Genomic DNA, 20,934 nt, shown 5'->3' with positions numbered 1-20,934 from the left:
TTGAAAATAACAAACGTGTTACCTGCTGTGTAATGGTTTTGCAGATAATGGCCCAGGTCATCCTATTCTCGGGTCTCTCTTCAGCTCTCCTGGCTCCTCCCTCCTGTTGAGTTCCCCCACAGCAAGCAGCTAGCACCCGAGCCGATCCACAGCTCCCTGTGTCCATTCAGACACGGAGCAGTGGCCGGCCACACCCCCTCTCTCTCCGGATTGGCTCACTGAATTTGATTGACAGCAACGGGAGCCAATGGCGCCAATCAGGAGGGAGAGTCTCGGGCATCCAAAACACTCCTACAACATCGCTGGATAGAGATGGGCTCAGGTAAGTATTGGGGGGGGGGGGGGGCTGCTGGTTTGTTTTTTTATTAGATCAATTGATTGCTGTAAGCTAGAACATTTAAATATCACTTACCTCGTATTTCCTTTTGACCTCCAAAATACAGTAATCCAGGTTTAAAAATGCCATTTCCTGTCACTCCTCTTCTTGTTTTCCACCAGCATCTGAGCCGTTTTGCATGGTGGAAAGCAGAATGTGCTCACCCCCTCCCTAGGACTACAGCCCTGCGTGAAGATGCTCTCTTATCCCTCACAGGCATGGAGGCTAAGCCTAATGTAAACTGTAGTTCCCATTAGGCCGTGATGTAGCAAGAATGAATGCGCACCGCAAACCAGGAAGTCAGTGAGAATAATGATTCAGGAGTGACGGAGGTGAATAAATCAGCTCGATTTCAACAGGTATCAAACTAGTTATAATGCAAAACATTACTTTTTACTTTATCAGCTACTGTCAGACTTTAATTTAAGAGGAAAAATAGGATTTTTTGTACTCACCGTAAAATCCTTTTCTCTGAAGTCCATGGACGGACACAGCTCCTTAAATCTTGACAAGTGGGTTATGTTCCCTGTTTACAGGAGAGGACTAGGCAGAAACATGTTAAATAGTTAAATACATGTTACATTAACAGAGTTGAACAGCCCCGCCCAGGGGGCGGTCCCTCCAGACATAACCCTCCTCACTGCAGCTTGCAGCCTCAGTTCGTAACAAGCAGTACAAACCTAAAAAGGAGGGGTGGGAGCTGTGTCCGTCCATGGACTTCAGAGAAAAGGATTTTACGGTGAGTACAAAAAATCCTATTTTCTCTTATTGTCCATGGACGGACACAGCTCCTTAAATCTTGACAAGTGGGACGTCCCCAAGCAGTGTCAAAAAACGAGGGGTGGGAAATATATCAGTAAAAACAATTTTAACTTCACCCCAAAACAAGCAGAGCTCCTCAACGGAGGAGGTGCAACTTTAAACAGCCGCCGGCAAAAACTAGCGGCTGAAAAAAAAAACATCATAAGATGCACTCACAGCAACCATGTAAATTCTGGAAAAAGCGTGAACGGACGAGCAAATCGCCGCCTCGCACACCTGTGAGACCGACGCATGATGTCGGGAAAAAAAAAAACCCAGGAAGCACCAATTGCCCTGGTCGAAAGTGCCGTGACCGGAAAGGGGGGCCCGCCCTTAGGAGCATAGGCCTGTATGACGGCCTGCCCGATCCACCGAGAAATGGTGGTCGACGAGACCGCCAGGCCCTTTTGTGGACCAGACACCGACACAAAAGAGAGTCAGAAGCTCCGAAATGGAGCCGTAGTAGGCTGGTATACCCGCAAAGCGCGTACCACGCCTAAAGTATGAAAGGCCGAAACCTCCTTCGGAAGAAGGGAAGGTCGCGGGCGCACCATCACCTAATCCTTATGGGGGATCAAGCATGGCGGCTTGCAAGACAAGACCGCCAACTCAGAAACCCCTCTAACAGAGGTAAAGGCCACTAAAGGGGCCACCTTCTGAGATAGTGTCAAGAGAAAATCTCTCTGATGTTTCCAAAAGGAAGGTTCCTGAAGAACCGAGAGCACCAGAGTCAAAACTCATGGGGGAAGAGATGGGTCAAGAGGGGAAAGTATATGACAAACCCCTTGCACACAAAAAAAGGGGACCCACCAGGGAACGGGCCGCAAAAAGGCCACTAAAAGAACACAGCCAAGGCTGAAATCTGCCCCCAAACGGTGCTTTAAGCAATTTTTAGATCCAATCCAAGCTTTAAAAACAGCAGGACCCTGGACATTGAAAGTACGCCCGTGGACGTCACTCCATCCCTTCGCACCAAGAGAGGTGCGACGGTAGATCCTCCGGAAGAAGACTACGGTGCCCTGTTGAGATGACCGAGTCAGACAGACCCTGGTCACCTAAAGTCTGGCTTCCAATAACCATGTTAAGCAAGTCAGTGACTGTACAACAGGAGGAAGTATGGGACCTTGAGACAGGAACCTCCTGCCCTGGCAATCGCCAGGGTGCCTCCGCTACCAGGCGCCCGATATCAGCGTACCAAGGACGCCGAGATTAATCTGGAGCGATTAGAATCATCGGGATCTCCTCAGCATCCACTCTGTGGAGCGGCCGAGGAAGCAACTACCATGGAGGAATGGCAAAAAATCACCGATACAGACAACACAGGGCCACCAGCGCGACTGACGCGTCTGTACAAGATCACTAGACCTGGCCACTAACTGACACCCTTGCGGCGAAGACAAGCTGCCAGGAGATCCATGCCATGTGAGGCTCACCTCCTGCAAGGGAGCTGAAACACCCCAAGCACAAAGACCAGTCGCCCTGGTCCAGCATCTGGCGACTCCAGTAGTCTGCCTGCCGGCATACCTGATGGTAGACTGAAGCCACGGCCGTGGCGTTGTCCGGCTGAAACCAGATTGGTCGACCACAAGGAGAAGCATAGCCTGATCGCCTAAAATAGTAGGACAATGAACAGTAGACAGCACCTGGTATTCCCAGGCGGTCTTCCACCAGGCACTAGCCAGGCCCGACCCTGGGTAGCTACCGAGACCAGACACATTCAAGGAGGTGTGGTCATAGGTCCACGCAAGTCCAGCGACTCAGGGCCGACTGGACCCCCCAGTTTTGTGAACCTCCAGGTTCACAACCTGTGAGCTGGCATTCGTCGTAAACACCGACCACTGGAAGGAAGGAACAACTTCCCGGACCGAAGAGTCGGGAATCTCTGTCACCAACTCAGAGAGACTCTGACTAGGTGGCGCACAGGAATCTAATGATTTCAGAGACAAGAGATTTTTACCACCTGGACAGTAGTTCCACTGGAAAACCAGGGTGTGGAACTGGGCATACAGTACCACCTTGAAGGAGGCTACCCACAGACCCTGAACCAACAGGCGCCCGGAGAGAAGACCGATTGCGTGATGCCAATACCTTCTCCGCAGACTGAAGAGTCTGCAATTTCTCCAGGGGAAGAAGGACCTTTGCCACTGAGGAGTCTGGATCAACACTAGATACTCCAACGCTGAGTCGGAACCTAGCATGCCCATAATTTGAACCCTGGGTCGCACACATGTAGGGCAGGCTTGCTGCCACTGAGCTACACTTTCTGGCCTAAACGTTTAACATCCACCCGAATCTTCGGAGGGTCTGAATGGGAATAACCCATCCACTAGGTCGGAGACAGAAGCTGCTCTCAGAAGAAAGTCTTCAAAGTAGCCAATGAGGCAAAGCCTCGCTGTCCCAACAAAATTCAAATAAGTGCGAGCTCCTAGCTGAAAACCCATGGTGCTGACGCCAGATCAAAAGGGAGGGCCACAGGCTGACAGAGACCCTTCTCTCATCACGAAGCACAGAAAAAAACACTGACATGTGCAAAACGGGACATGCATGTATGCGTCCCTGATGTCCGAGGACGTCAGGACATCCCCCGGATGAAGCGCAGCTACCACCGAACAAATGGATTCCATGCGGAACTACCCGACGTTCACAAAGGTATTTAGGGCCTGAGGCCCATAGAAAACCCCAAAACTCTCGTCCTGCAGGAAAGGTAAAATTACCTTGCAGCTTAGCAAATCCCACACTGCCCAAGGCAGACCGACGTGCCGGGAGGGGAAGACACAAGGACAGAACTTTGTTCTGTGGATAAGAGGAAACCCTATCTAGTACTCCGAAGAGACCACCTCGCAGACCCACTAGTCGGAGAGCAGGGAGGTTTCACTGAATTGTGAACCTGCAAGCCGCCCCTCCCACCTAGAGACAGGGAAGGAAGGCTATATACATTGGCAGGATTTGGGTGCCGGCGTGATCGGCTTATGCACCCAGGGACAGATTAGTCCCCCAGCTGGGCCTTTGACGGCCTGGGAGGGTTGCCCCTAAATAATACACACACATAGTGTGTATGTATATTATGTAGGTGTATGCACACATGTCTTTGGAGGAAACCGGAGTACCCGGAGGAAACCCACACAGACACAGGGAGCGACAATGCAAGCTCCAGGCAGATTGGCGTCAGTGTGCAGATTGGCGTCAGTGTGCAGATTCGAACCAATGACTCTTTTGCTGCCAAGTAATGGAGTTAAGCACTACACCACCGTGTGCATAAAACCATTCTGAAACAGACGCCCTGGATAACAAGGGCGCAGCATTCAATGAAGCATCACAGACCTATATGAGGCCCTGGACCAGCTGGTCCGCTAGGCTAATAACCTCAGGAGAGAGTCGGTGCTCCTCCACTGTCTGGTGCCAAATGCTCACTCTGTGAGTTGTATACAGCACTAGGGGTCAGGACTACTCCAAGATGGCCGCCGAGCGTTCAGAACGCGGCCACAGGAAAAAGGCCAGCACAATGTAAGCTGCGCCATAGCGTGGCTACGACAAAATGGGCGCCAATGGGAGTTTTCAATGTAATTGAAAAATCTCCCAAAAAATAGCGCCAGCGACCACTGAGACCCCAGTGTAGTGGCCACAATAGGCCGCAAGCCAGACCCCAGCATGGTAAACATGGAACGGGTCAGTACTTCGGATCTTCTATCAGTCAGATCCATACAAGTAGGGGTTCCCGCCCGGCGGTGAGGGACTACAAAAGCCCTCAGTGGCTTTTCTCATTCTGCATCTCAGAAATTATCAAAGAAGGGCACAGAAGGAAAAAACCTACACAGCGGTCTGATTTGTGTGATCCAAAAAAGACCGAGCCCTCAGCGGAAACCCAGCTGCACTATGCAGCTTAGGAGAGTCCCTTGCAGCAGTAAAAAGCGCACCCATAAATGCCTTATTCTGCCTTTTTTTTTTTTTTTTTTTAACTAGGTACCTAGTCCATGGCTCCATAACAGAGCATTCCCCAGGGGATAACGGGGGAAGGGGGCACTCTTTTACCGCCCGCCCGCAGTCCACCCCCACCCTGGCACAAACTGTGTCCAGGACTAACAATAAAAACTCTGTGGGAATCACAGGTGCTAACACCTGCTGCCACCACCAGCATGTGGGGAAGGACCCAGATACTGACTCCAATATTTACATATAGTGTGTATTATAATATGCACACCTGTCCATACAAATAGACAAAAGCTCCTAGAGCCCTATTCAGGGCCTCTCACCCACTTGCTGCGCTGACCAGGGGTAACCAGGGGACTCCCTCAGGAGGAGACTGCCCAGCGCTGCCTGTGAGGAAAAGAACCGTGAGGTAACTTTTGCAGGGACCTGTGTTTAAACAGGAAAAGCCTCATAGGGCTGTTTTATTTAAGGATAAGACACAGATACAGCATAAAAAGCAAAACCATTACAGGTGTCACCAATCAGTCAGCGTCTGCTGAAGTATAATCATAAACATCTGTGCTCATCACAGGGCTTTTTACCTCACAGGAAAGCCCAATACAAAAAAGAAAAAGCACAGGCCAGATAACACAGTCCCCTCAGGAAGGCCCCCTCCCCCCTGACAGCGGCAATGTTAGCAATGCAGCAAGGGAAAGGAGCAGGGAAGTAAGGGGAAGGGACCCCCGAACCCCAGGAATGCCCAGCTGTACCAACCCACCGAAGCAGGAGGGACTGTACTTACCCGTCCAAGCGAGGACTCGCTGACGCATTCCTGACAGAACTACAACTGCAATGGAGGTAGCTGTCGGCCCGGTCCACTGTGATTGAGGCAACACCACAGCTCAGTCATATGTGGACCTCGGAGCAAAGCTCACCGGCCACCTCAGGAGTCATGAGGTATGGCGTGGCAGACCAAGCCTCTTTGCAAAGGTGTGCCCACGCTTGCTGGTCGGACTGAGTAGACTACAAGGATCTATAATATCCAGCCTGTCTCTCAGCCAACAGTTGAAAGAAGATTCTTCAAGAAAAAGTAAAGTAAAATAAAATAAAATTTCTCCTCAGGGCGCTGGGCCCAAAGGGAGCCATACGTCCTTCTCCTTTGCTAGGCAGAACGAAACTGAGGCTGCAAGCTGCAGTGAGGAGGGTTATGTCTGGAGGGACCGCCCCCTGGGCGGGGCTGTTCAACTCTGTTAATGTAACATGTATTTAACTATTTAACATGTTTCTGCCTAGTCCTCTCCTGTAAACAGGGAACATAACCCACTTGTCAAGATTTAAGGAGCTGTGTCCGTCCATGGACAATAAGAGAAATATTTTTGTCTTTACAACCCCTTTAAGGACCGCCTAACGCCGATATACGTCAGCAGAATGACACGGCTGGGCACAGGCACATACAGGTATGTTACCCTTTCAGTGTCCAGCCATGGGTTGCGCGCGCGCACGACCCAGTCTGAAGCTCGATGACCGTGCCCGCGGACCAGATCGCCACTGGTGTCCCCCGATCGGGTCACAGGAGCTGAAGAACGGGGAGAGGTGAGTGTAAACACACCTTCCCTGTTCTTCTCTGTGGCAGTGTCACTGATCGTCTGTTCCTCGTTATAGGGAATGATGATCAGTGACGTCACACGTCCAGCCACACCCCCCTACAGTAAGAATCACTCCCTTAGGGCACACTTAACCCATTAGCGGCCCCTAGTGGTTAACCCCTTCACTGTCATTTTCACAGTAATCAGTGCATTTTTATAGCACTTTTCGCTGTGAAAATGACAATGGTCCCAAAAAAGTGTCAAAAGTGTCCGCCATAATGTCGCAGTCATGAAAAAAATCACTGATTGCCGCCATTACTAGTAAAAAAAAAATATTAATAAAAATACCATAAAACCATACCCTATTTTGTAAACGCTATAACTTGTGTGCAAACCAATGAATAAACGCTTATTGCAATTTTATATCGGCCTAAACTCAGGAAAAAAAAAATGTTATATATTTTTTGGGGATATTTATTATAGCAAAAAGTAAAAAATATTGCATTTTTTTCGAAATTGTCGCTCTATTTTTGTTTATAGCGCAAAAAATAAAAACCGCAGAGGTGATCAATTACCACCAAAAAAAAGCTCCATTTGTGGGAAAAAAAAGGACGCCAATTTTGTTTGGGAGCCACTTCACACGACCACGCAATTGTCAGTTAAAGCGACGCAGTGCCGAATCGCAAAAAGGGGCCAGGCCCTTTACCTGCATAATTGTCCGGGTCTTAAGTGGTTAATGCATATAATGCATTAAGATAAAAAAACCTTCTGACTTTACAACCACTTTAACAAAGCATTGCAAGCATATCCATATGTTTCTGAGAAATGTGCCACGGTCAAATAAAGTGGTCAGGTGAACATATAAAAAAAAATAGAAAAAATAGTCATACTGTGTTTCATTGCTACTATACAGGCTCTAAGACCCCTTTCACACTGGAGCGTATTGCAGGCGCTATAGCGTTAAAAATAGTGCCTGCAATCCGCCCTTAAACAGCTGTCACATTCACTCAAGTGTGAAAGCCCGAGGGGTTTCACACTGGAGCGTTGAGCTTGCAGGACGGTAAAACAAGTCCTGCTTTTCTTCTTCTCTTTTTACTCCTTTTTTCATCCTTACTTTCTTGTCTCCTCGGGTCTCCTTCTTGACCTGTACCTTCATCTTGTTTGTTCTCTGATTGTGTTTTGCTTTACCCCATGTTACCTTTCACGGTTGATACACAGGACTTTTTCTTAAGGACTTTCGGGGGATGGCAGAGTTTTACCGCCAACGCTATGAGCTCAGTGTGAAAGGGGTCTTAGTAATAGGCAAACATCTATACCACTCACTAATAATCTTTTGTTTCTCTGCTCTAAAAGAGTAAAAGAAAAATCCCAATGGAGCACATTGTAAATGATTATCAATATCTGTATTCCCAATAAAAAATTTCTGTTCAGTTTGATGGAAAATATTTAGTTTAAGCTCATTAACCTTGAGCTCTACCCTATATGCCTAATTCACTATAGTGGCATGTGTTGCTATAATCATTTTATTCAGCCATATGACTGTTTTTTTGGTTCTCATTTCTAAAAACAAAGGTTGTCAAGCTTTATAGCTGTGTGCGGTTCATATCATGTCAACAACTCCCACTGTGTAGCAAAAATCTGAACATTTTACATGGTTAACAATGGATACTTCGAGAGCTTCTGGAGGCACTTAAAGCACAGTGTATTCAGGTGAAGTCAAATTTGTCATCACTACCAGAAAGGGATGTTGTATAAATCCAAGCTGCATGTATGCAAATAAAACATTAGGAGAATCAGACTTGGGTCCTCTCATGTGGGCATTCAGTTTGGATCCATTTGTCAGATGGATCTATATTAAACCAAAATGTACACTATATTGTCAAACCTCACAAATGTACTTCTGGAAAAATGGTCAAACATTCCCATAGACACACTTTTAAGCCTTGTGGACAGCCTTCCCAGAAGAGTTAAGGCTGTTATAGCTGCAAAGGGTGGGCCAACGCAATATTGAACCCTACGGACTAAGACTGGGATGACATTAAAGTTCATGGGCGTGTAAAAGCAAGCGTCCCAATACTTTTGGTAACATCATGTATATCTATGGGGCAGGGGGGTGGCGGATGATTTGGATTGTGGTGTAAACGGACGCATGATTATTTCTATCCAGGTCAATTTATATCCTCAGGAAAAAAAAAAGGAAAAGGGTCTACTTCCTTTCCGGTTTTTGTGAACATACAAAAAATGGATGTCGTCTGTTCCATTTATGTCTTTTCTAGGTAATACATTTTTTTTTTATTATTATTATACTTTTATAATCTATTACTAGTTTCTTTAACAACTAAAATGATGCATAAACAGATGTGAATTGATGTAAACTAAACTGAATTTAAAGCTGAACCTTACCTAAAAACGGGAAGTTCTGCTTGTCTGCCTCCTCTACCATATTTAGCACTTTTTTTTGGGGGGGGGGGGGGGGCGAGTGGGTACCTGATTTTAACAGGTACCCACTCCCATTTCTGGCCAGATGACCGCAGCGATCTGAGTGGAGGATCAGCCCCCTTTCCTTCCCCTACAGCCTTCTGGAACACATCAAAGGTCCCAGCAGGCTGTGGGGTCATTCACAAACCGCAGCCTGGCTCGCGCATGTGCAGTGGGAAGCCAGCTGTGAGGCCGCAAGCAGTCACAGCCAGCTTCCTAAAGTAAACATGCCAGCGCCTGGACCCAAAGGCGGCCAAAGATCCGGCTCAGCTGAGGACAGCGCTGGATCCCTGGACAGGTAAGTTTCCTAATATTAAAAGTCAGCAGCTACAGTATTTGTAGATGCCAACTTAAACTTTTTTTTTTTAGGGTGAAGAACCGCTTTAAGACGAATGTGCAAACTGATGTAACTTGCATCAGTATTCATCAGTTTCAGAAAAAAATGTGACTGAACTGATCACATGCATTTACATCTGCCTGTTCATAGTGGTTCTGTCTGAATCTATCTGAAAAACTGACAGATGGATACAGACTGAATGCCAATGTGAAAGGGTACTTACATGCTAGGCATTTAGTATCCATGCATGGCGCTCTGATGTTTAGCTGCAGATGAAGGGCACAGGTGCACTGCCCAGCCCTGCTGCAGGCATCTGTCAAGTCTATGAAACGCTGACAAGTTGCTGCAGCTGGATGGTGAACCTAGTGGTATTTCTGTTTAAGGCAGTATGTGCCCAGGAACCAATGCCCGGAATGCAGATTTCTTGCATTCTGGGCATTTGTTCCTGGTTGCATACTGCTCTAAACAGAAGTAAAACTGGGTGCACTGTCCAGCCAGAGCAGCTGTTGATTCTCAGAGTTTCACAGGCTGCCTGCAGCGGGGCTGAATAGCACATGTGTGCCCTCCGCCCGTCACTTAATTTTAGAGCCTCATGCACTGGGGGTTAATGCCAGCATTCATGGGACTTTGGCCCTTTTATATGGGAGTCATCTTTTTTTCTAGGATTCTTGTTACACCCATCCTCACATCATTTTTTTTACATGCCTGCGTTTTTTGTTGCTGAAGAAATGAATCATAAGTGACAAAATTATAAATAAAAACATGTTTCTTGCCTAAAAACATAACCAGAATGGATGTAACTGGACAATATTTGTTTACGTCCGCAAATAAAAAAAAAGGATGCAGACCTTTTCCATTTTATTTTTTTTGTGGACAAACTCATTTGGAAGTAAATGTAAAAGCCAAAGACCGGGACACATCTTAAGACTAACTTTCCTAGGTTGGCCATATGTTAAATAATTTTCTTTCCATTTCCTTCAACCACGGGTTGATAAAGCTCATGTGAACCAAAGCAAGCCATAGAATATGCAATTTTCTTTCCTTCAACCATAGGTTGAAGGAAAGAAAATCACTCAGTTCCCCGCTCAAAATAATCAGTGTTGATGGGGGGTATTGTACTATTGTATTCTGCACTACTACTACCTACTGCACTATTGTATTCTAACCTCACCTTCCCTGTTTTTAGAATACAATCATCAACAAAAAAAAAACATACCGGTTGGTTTGTATTCAAGTCAATAGATAGATTGACTTCAGTACAACCTGCCTGCCCATAGATGGATCAAAATTTGTCCGATTCCTGTTGAACCGGCAGAGTTTCAATCCATCTATGACTGGGTTTACTCAGCTTTATTTGCCATGCAACCTACATTTTAAAGTCTACAACAGATGAGTACTTGTGAATAAAGCCATATGTATAAAAGTTACTAAAGAAAATTAGATAACCAGCCACATGAGATGGTAAACCATATACAACTATCAGCAGATGGATTCTCTGAGCATTCATTTGTGCATTGGTGTACAACTACTCTGCCTACACCCTAGGTATTACCCCACTTGCCTTGGTCACTCAAGACATTGAAAATTGTAAATCAAAAATATCCTAAAATTACTGAATCAGGCTGTTATGTCTGACCACCATGTAAAGTCTGTGGGCAGCATGTAACTCCAGTCGAAACTTATTTTGGGGGTAGACTGTGAAAGGCTTAGGACCTGTTTTTACTGTTTTGTTTTTTTTAAACATAGAATTTACCACATACTGTACCTGGTATCATTTTAATTAGAAACCCATTAGAGGCAAGTCTAGGGTCTGAAAAATAAATATGTCCATTTGGTTTTGGATAGTCCTTTTGCATTCCTAAAAGAATTGAGAGGTAATCAGTTTCTCCAAACAACCTAAGTGGAAAATGAAAAGAAAATTAAATTGCTACATTTAATATTTTCAACTTAGAAAACAAAACACTGTGTAAAAATAAAGTGAGTATACATACATTATACTTCGAGTATACAGTATACATTTACTGTATAGGTATTTTTATATATATATATATATATATACACATACACACACACACACACACACACACACATACACACACACAGTGCCTTGCGAAAGTATTCGGCCCCCTTGAACTTTGCGACCTTTTGCCATATTTCAGGCTTCAAACATAAAGATATAAAACTGTAATTTTTTTTGAAGAATCAACAACAAGTGGAACACAATCATGAATAGGAACGAAATTTATTGGATATTTCAAACTTTTTTAACAAATAAAAAACTGAAAAATTGGGCGTGCACAATTATTCAGCCCTCTTAAGTTAGTATTGTAGCGCTACCTTTTGCTGCGATTACAGCTGTAAGTCGCTTGGGGTATGTCTCTATCAGTTTTGCACATCGAGAGACTGAAATTTTTGCCCATTCCTCCTTGCAAAACAGCTCGAGCTCAGTGAGGTTGGATGGAGAGCGCTTGTGAACAGCAGTTTTCAGTTCTTTTCACAGATTCTCGATTGGATTAAGGTCTGGACTTTGACTTGTCCATTCTAACACCTGGATATGTTTATTTTTGAACCATTCCACTGTAGATTTTGCTTTATGTTTTGGATCATTGTCTTGTTGGAAGACGGCCAGGTCTTCATAGATTTGCAGTGGTCTGATACTCCTTCCATTTCAATATTATCGCTTGCACAGTGCTCCTTTGGATGTTTAAAGCTTGGGAAATCTTTTAGTATCCAAATCCGGCTTTAAACTTCTCCACAACAGTATCTCAGACCTGCCTGGTGTGTTCCTTGTTCTTCATGATGCTCTCTGCGCTTTAAACGGACCTCTGAGACTATCACAGTGCAGGTGCATTTATACGGAGACTTGATTACACACCGGTGGATTCTATTTATCATCATTAGTCATTTAGGTCAACATTGGATCATTCAGAGATCCTCACTGAACTTCTGGAGAGAGTTTGCTGCACTGAAAGTAAAGGGGCTGAATAATTTTGCACGCCCAATTTTTCAGTTTTTTATTTGTTAAAAAAGTTTGAAATATCCAATAAATTTTGTTCCACTTCATGATTGTGTCCCACTTGTTGTTGATTCTTCAAAAAAAATTACAATTTTATATCTTTATGTTTGAAGCCTGAAATGTGGCAAAAGGTCGCAAAGTTCAAGGGGGCCGAATACTTTTGCAAGGCACTGTATGTATTAGAGTTGTCCCGATACCGATACTAGTATCGGTATCGGGACCGATACAGAGCATTTGCGCAAGTACTTGTACTCGCGCAAATGCTGCCGATGCCCTGTCCGATACTGAAAAAAGAGAGCGGCGGGCGGAGAGTGGGGCGAAGCGAGCGGTCATACACAGTCTCCTCCTCATGCATGGAGCCGGGGAGAGGAGGGGGGATCCCGAACACACATTACCCCTCGGGTCACCTTGGCTGGAGTCACTACAGCAGTCATACAAGTCCTCTAGTTCCCAGCACAGCGCCTCCACACTGCACGGCATCCCAACTCCCTGACCGGCACACACCCGAACCCCGCTTACTGCTCCACAGGGGAAGACGATCATGGAAACACCAAGTCCCGCAAACCCATGCCGTACGGCTCTTAGGGGTGAAAGGTGAGCGCGGACCGCCCACTGCTGACATCAGCACCTGTGATTGGTTAGCTGTGCTTAACTCTGAATGGCGGCAACAGGGACGAGGATCGTCTTCCTGTTTATGTGGCTGCGGTGAGGTAAGAGCATGTCACTGGATAAATGGGGGAGAGAGTACATTACCCCAGGAAGAACGACTGCTCTCCACATACGGGCATCCCCCCTGCTCCTCCTACAGGCCTACCAATCACTATGTAGTGCCAGGCCTGCCTGGGGAATAGTTTTACCACAGAGGGAATGGCAAAGCCAATGCTGGCTGTGAACATCTCATTGTACTTTATTAAAAGTTTACACTAAACAATCTGTACAATTCTGATTTCTTATATATATAATACATACACGCCATTATCACCAGTGTCTTTTGTTAAAGTGCTCAACCACCACCATTCTCAGATCTCCACAACATAAAGGTGAATCATTCTGTTGTCCAAGATAATAATTAGGTGGGCTAAATAGACTCTTTAGGATCACACAGGACAGCTCTGATTTCTGACAAGATCAACATTTTTTACGCTTATCAAATAGATATAACAAAATGCTTTTAATTGTATATTTAAAAGACCAAAATAGAACAAATAATAAAGGTGATCTGTTAAGGTTTACTTTGAAGAGTGCTTTAAAGCAGAATTCCAGGCAAATTAATTATTTAAATTTGGCCATACATGGTTCAGTTTTATTCCTACAGCCAGCGAGCTGATTTAAAAAACTGAACCATTTCCCCTATCCAAACATTCAAGGTGGATAGGGGAATCCTCCCCATCTGCTATTGTATTCTGACAGCAGGGAGACTCCTCCACTGTCAGAATACACAGATCAGCACTACAGTCATTGGCTGCAGCTGCTGATCAACTGGCTTTTATCTGACAGGACAGCTGAAAAAGTATTCATACCCCTTGAAATTTTTCTGTTTGTCATGTTACAACCAAAAATGTAATTGTTATTTTATTGGAATTTTCTGTGATAGACCAACACAAAGTGGCACATAATTGTGAAGTGGAAAGGAAATAAATGGTTTTCATTTTTTTTTACAAATAAAGGGTGGCATGCATTTGTATTCAGCCCCATTTACTCTGATACCCCCAACTAAAATCTTCAGAAGTCACCAAATTAGTACACTCTATGTAATTTAATCTCAGTACAAATACAGCTGTTCTGTGAAGCCCTTAGAGGTTTGTTAGAAAACCTTGGTAAACAAACAGTTGTACGAAGGCCAAGGAACACACCAGACAGGTCAGGGATAAAGCTGTGGAGAAGTTTAAAAAAAAAAATCCCAAGCTTTAAACATCTCACAGAGCACTGTTCAATCCATCATCCTAAAATAGAAAGAGTATGGCACAACTGCAAACCTACCAAGACATGACCATCCACCTTAACTGACAGGCCGGGCAAGGAGGGCATTAATCAGAGAAGCAGTAAAGAGGCCCATAGTAACTCTGCAGGAGCTGCAGAAATCCACAGCTCAGGTGGGAGAATCTGTCCACAGGAAAATTATTGGTCGTGCACTCCACAAATCTGGCCTTTGTAGAAGAGTGGCAAGAACAAATCCATTGTTGAAAAAAAGCCATAAGAAGTCCTGTTTGCAGTTTGCAAGCCATGTGGGGGACACAGCAAACATGTGGAAGAAGGTGCTCTGGTCAGATGAGACCAAAACGTAACATTTTGGCCTAAAAGCCAAACGCTATGTGTGGCGGAAAACGCACACTGAACACACCATCCCCACCGTGAAACATGGTGGTGGCAGCATCATGTTGTGGGAATGCTTTTCTTAAGCAGGGACCGGGCGTTGATGGGAAGATGGATGGAGCCAAATACAGGGCAATCTTAGAAGAAAACCTGTTAGATTTTGCAAAAGATTTGAGACTGGGGCTGGGCTGAGGTTCACCTTTCAGCGGGACGGCCCTAAAAATACAGCCAGAGCTACAATGGAATGTTTTTTAGATCAAAGCATATTGGTGTATTAGAATGGCCCAGTCAAAGTCCAGTCCTAAATCCATTTCACAATCTGTGGCAAGACTTGAAATTGCTGATCACAGATGTTCTCCATCCAATCTGACCGAGCTTGAGCTATTTTGCAAAGAAGAATGGGCACAAAGGTCACTCTCTAGATGTGTAAAGCTGGTAGAGACATACCCAAAACGACTGTAATGCAGTGAAAGGTGGTTCTACAAAGGGGCTGAATACAAATGCAAGCCACACTTTTCAGATATTTATTTGTAAAAAAAATTGAAAACCATTTATCATTTTCCTTCCGCTTCACAATTATGTGCCATTGTGTGTTGGTCTGTCACATAAAATCCCAATAAAATACATTTATGTTTTTAGTTGTAACATAACAAAATTTCAAGGGGTATGAATGCTTTTTCAAGGCATTTTAGATTGCAATTCAGCCAGTCTCTGGTGAACTGGCCAAATTTGAATCCATCTACGGCCAACTTAATTTATATGCCTAACATATATATATCCTACTTTATTCATAAAACTATGCATACTTCCACTCCCTTTTCTCCCTTATATAAAGAAATTCTGCTTCCTGAGGCACCTCTCCTCCCCCAGTCTACTGACTGGTCTATGAAGGAGTAGCAGCACATTAACGAGCACATCCCAGTGCTGACCCTCCTGTATACATGTTCCCAGTTCTAGTCTGACAGTATTGTGAAAAGAAATGCAACCCTAACTAGTTGAGAAAGCTTCCCCTTCCTCTCCCAGCTATAGTAAAGAGGATAACAGAAAACAATCACAAGAAAGGCACCTATACTAGTCTTATCTGAAACGCATAACAATTTGCTTGAGATGTTGCTTAAGGCCTTATGCACACTGAGCTTAAAAAAACGCCACCCTCCTGTCAAAGAATAATGATCATATTGACTTCAGTACAACCAGCCTGTCCACAGATGGATTGAAATGTATCTGGTTCCTGCTTAACTTCCTTAGCGGTATCCCCGAGCGTGACTCTGGGTGGTTTTTCCATGCTAGGATCGGTATCCCCGAGTCACGCTCGGGGTAGATGTGCAGAGCGTACAGCGGTGCGGCCTTCTCGCAGCATCCACAGACAAAATTACTTACGTTGTCCCTGGATCCTGCGATGCATACCCGCTGTGTGAGCGAGCGGCGTCCTCGCTCGATTCACAGTGTCCCTGTGTGCCGCCGATCTCCGTTCCCTGCGACGTTACGATGCACGGGGGCAGAGAACGGCGCCAAATTCAAAAAAGTAAACAAACACATTACATACAGTATACTGTAATCTTTTAGATTACAGTACTGTATGTAAAAAATACACACCCCCCTTGTCCCTAGTGGTCTGCCCAGTGCCCTACATGTTCTTTTATAAAATAAAAACTGTTCTTTCTGACTGCAAACTGTAGATTGTCCATAGCAACCAAAAACTGTCCCTGTATGTCAAAAATGGTTTTAGAGCAGCTAGAAAACAGCGATAATAAATTATAATCACTTGCAGAATTGAGCAATAGCGATTTGTGGGGAAATTCGCCATAAAAAAATAAAAGTAATGACAGCGACAATTCTGCAACTGAGCAAATTTCAGTGATTTTGAGTTGATTACTTTATTGAATAATTTTTATTATAAATATATTATTATTTGTTATAATTATTTATAATTATTTATTATATTATAATTTATAATTTTGTTTTTTTTAAAAATCATACCCGGGATGTCTACTAGACTCTTGTTTGGTCAGATTTAAATAAGTTATTCCTAAGAATTGCAGGCCTACAGTATAAAACGCCAAATTTCCTTGCAAAATAATTGTACCGCTTTTGGTACGTAATTCCAGACAGAATCATACCGCCAGGGAGGTTAACTGGCCAAACTTTGATCAATGGTCACCATAACCCTATGAAAAATGATGATGAATATTATTTTAATTTTCAGTGAATCTATAAATGACATGCAAAGAACAAAACACAATGAAATATTGAGAAAGATGAGTTTGTCTGAAACGACATTTGTGTTCTAACTGTAAGCGTTATTACTTGTATCATTCCTATAAATGAATTACATTTAAAGTTTCAGTTTACCTATGTGTTAATACAATTGGAGAGTCCAAAATCTCTATGGGAATTTTATAATTGTCCACAAGTCGTTTATACAACAACATTTCTTCCATTCTGTACGGATTCATCAATGTTATTTTTCTCTTAGACGCCAAAACCCAAGCACCAGGAAAATTCAATTTATTTATTAAGCTAAATTCTGTATCCTCCATTTCTTTCCCTGGAAGCCTACACAGATTCTTCTGTTTTAGGCTGCTCAGGCTAAAAGATATTTGGATAGTTTTAACAGCAGGTGCTGATGCTTTCTTTTCAACTTGTGACTTAAACAAAGTATCCAGTATTTGTTGATTGGAGAGTGCCGTTTTCCGTTTTATCTTTTGAGCAGTGCTTTCGCCTGAAACCTGCCTCGGTCTTTTATCTGCCTCTTTTGGCTTTTGCATATTCTTTTCTGTAGCTTTTGCAGTCTGCTGCCTGTATCGCTGCAGGTCCTTGGCTGCTTTTTCCTCATATCTGCACACAAAAAAGATAACTGATGAATGACCTAGAGTAAATCGTTATTATAATTAAAAGCTGATTTACCTTTGTACATCCAGTTTGAAAATGAAGAAAATTATATAAAGTAGGGGTGCAAACGGATCAAAAAACTCATGGATCGGATAGATCCTCGTATCAGGAGTCACGGATCGGATCATTTTCGGATCAGCAAAAAAAATAAAAATAAATGATTTATGAAAAAAAGTCGGATTCAAGTCTGGGCTCTAGCTGGAATGAATGCAGAACACCTAAACACCCGTGCTGCGACCTGTAGTCCCCCGTGCACCTCCCCCGGTGGCAGGGAAAGGTTCTGTGGTGTGAAGACTGGGCTCTCCATGGTACACCGCGCTATATCCTCCAAGTCTTAATCTAACACACAGTCGGTAATAAGACTCACAACACGCCGCAAAATGATTACCGCGGATAAAAGTCAGCTAGAAGGGAGAAACCGTCACCAAATTCACACACCGACCTGTCCACCACAGCGACCCGCCTGAGAGAATATCGCGGGAGAACACGTGACGTCACCGCCTGTACACAGGAGGAAACGGAGAGGGGCGGGATTGTCTGTGTTGAGGGGGGCGGATATGAGAAGGTACCCCACAGCGGCGAGGGGCGGGCTTGTCTGTGTTGAGGGGTGGAGTGGAGCAAGATGGCCGCCGCTCCGGAGCTAGGCCGAAGCCGGGGACTTTCCTACGGCCGAGGCTCCGGAGCGCTCCGCGGATCGCGTGGTGTGCCGATCCGAACAGGGTGACCCGTTTGGATCACGGATCGGTGACGATCCGTTGCACCCCTAATATAAAGTATAAATGTACTATTCCTTTTTCAAAAGTGAACTTAAAGGACATAAATATGGGTGTCCCTGTTGCAAGTTTTGTTTTCAAAAATGTATGCTTTGTAGCAGTGGTTACCCTGACCCTCTATCTGAAACTCGCGAACAACCAGAGGAGGCCAAGCTCTATTTTTTTTATATGGCTTCACAAGGTCACCAACCTACTAGCTGGGAAAGCTAAGGTCAAGATGACAGTCCTAGTGCCTGACTAATATGCCTTGAAAAAGGGGCACCTTTACAATCAGTGATCCCCAGGTAATCCGGGGCTTTTCCATAGCCTCATTCATTTCACCTATACAGCATCAATTTAACACCTAAATTAGAATGTGTTTGCTTGTATGACTATATACTTTGATTTTCTACCTCTTAATTAAACTAGCTTTTGGTGAATAAACTAGAAGTTTAATAATCCCTGAAATGCCTCCATTTATTTTGTACTATTTTCATGGAATTTAAAAGGGTTCTCATGTTTTCATGAAATAAAAAAAAAATATTTACCTACCCCTCCCTAGTGCTTGTAACCTAAACTTCATTCCCTCTGCTAAGGTCAGAAATGCTCAAGAGACACCAATACACAAATTTATGTTTATGTTGTATGAGTTAAGTCGGCCATAGATGGAGCAATTTTCTTCACAGCAACAGACTGTGTAGATGGGGGAATCCCTCCTGCCAAGCCACTGTGTTCTCCCAGTGGGTGGGGGGGAGCCGTACCTGCCGGGAGAACACAGTGATTTATGCTAAAGGCTATAACAGCCGCTAGCAATAATCACATGTCAAATCTGACAGGCTGGTTGTAGCCAAGTTGATCAATCAAATTGGGTACATTCAGCCTGCCCATACATAGTTCGAATCTCGCCCTATCCGTCTATGGCCGGCTTTACACTGGTGTAGGCATGTGAAGACTTTGGCTGGAGGGAGTAAGCAGGCTGCAACTAGATTGGAGAGTTAAAGAAATTGAGAAAATGTACCTTTAATTAAAGTATGCTTACTCTTTAAAGTTTGCAGCAGTGGCGGCTGGTGCTCAAAATTTTTAGGGGGGTGCAAACAAACTGAAAAAAAAAAACATCAATTGCAGACTCACTGTGCCCAAACGCAGCCACTGTAGCCATAAATTGCCACCACTGTGCCCATTAAATGCTGCCATTGTGCCCATCAAGCGCAGCCACTATGCCCATCAAGCGCAGCCACTGTGCCCATTAAACGCAGCCACTGTGCCCATAAATTGCCACCACTGTGCCATCAAGCGCAGCCACTGTGCCCATAAATTGCCACCACTGTGCCATCAAACGCAGCTACTGTAACCATCAATTGCCGCCAGTGTGCCCCATTAATTGCCACCAGTTTGTCCCATCAAGTGCCGCCAGTGTGCCCCATCAATTGCTGCCAGTGTGCCCCATCAATTGCCGCCAGTGTGTCTCGGGTCAGCGCTGTCCTCCACGCTCCCTCTGAGTCCTCGATGTCTTCTCTCGTCCTCTTCTACTATGATTGGACGCCTGATAGGCATCCAATCAAAGCGCCTGTTGCTTCAGCAAATCAGGTGACAGGTAACCAGACCCGATGCACCTGATTGGCTGAGAGGTGGGTCAGTGTTAGGGAATCGATTTATTTGATTCTCTAACACAACACTGTGTAAACAGCACACGCACAGCAGTGGCTCTAATCAGGACGCATATTAGAGCCGACGGCTCTAATCAGGCACTTCCAAAAACACCCCCACCGCTGTAATTCAGTCGCCCAGTGCCCAACAAGGGGCCAGACACCTGAATAGGGGGCGGCAGCGTCGACAATAGAGAGATTCATGCAATGCATGAATCTATCTATTGGTGATTGAAGGGTGCAGGAGAGAGGGGGTTGCGCTCCTGCACCCTCTATGGACGCACCGCCACTGCTTTGCAGACTAATGAGAGTAAGGGCAGGGTGTCATCGACCCACCTATGAGGAGGAGTCATCATGGCATCCTTTCTTTATAGTGTATTGAGGGAAAGAGTGGTGATAGTGTCCCTGCAGTATCTGCATGCCCACTGCCATAAGAAGATCAGAAGGAGATGAGGACACTGCGTGTCATGTGACCGACATGAATACATTAAAAAAAGGTAAATATAGAAGTAAGCTAAACATTTCAGTGAGTATGCATCGGGGGGAGCTCTATGGAGCTGGAGGCTGAACTTGGAATTGGGCTTTTATATTCAACATTTGACAAGGTGTACATGCATTGCTTACTAGGGTACAGTTTTTAACTATAATTTTTTTTATAGAAGTAATAATGAGTTAAAGTGGTTATAAAGGCATAGTGTTTTTATACTTTAATGCATTCTTTGTATTAAGGTAAAAAAACATCTGTACCCCCCCTAACAATTACCTGAGCCTGATCTCAGTCCAGCACTGTGCCCGAGCAGCTCTCTCTCTCTTTACTGGACAGAAAGGTAG

At 44.6% G+C, this 20,934-nt stretch overlaps 1 protein-coding gene across 5 annotated transcripts in view; it reads right to left on the bottom strand.

Annotated features, from left to right (window-relative positions):
* PMS1 (PMS1 homolog 1, mismatch repair system component) overlaps window positions 1–20,934 on the bottom strand; it is a 140,356-nt gene that overhangs the window by 11,422 nt on the left and 108,000 nt on the right. For all 5 annotated transcript variants that reach the window (XM_040357157.1, XM_040357155.1, XM_040357159.1 and 2 more), the window contains exons 10-11: window positions 17,166–17,651; window positions 11,250–11,380 (exon numbers count right to left, since the gene is read on the bottom strand). In XM_040357157.1, coding sequence (XP_040213091.1) covers window positions 11,250–11,380; window positions 17,166–17,651 — 617 coding nt within the window. The remainder of the gene's footprint in view (window positions 1–11,249; window positions 11,381–17,165; window positions 17,652–20,934) is intronic.

Source organism: Rana temporaria, chromosome 6 (assembly GCF_905171775.1).
Source record: "Rana temporaria chromosome 6, aRanTem1.1, whole genome shotgun sequence".
NCBI lineage: Eukaryota > Metazoa > Chordata > Amphibia > Anura > Ranidae > Rana > Rana temporaria.
Note: the sequence above shows the minus strand (reverse complement) of the source record. Positions and strands in the feature narration are given on the sequence as shown.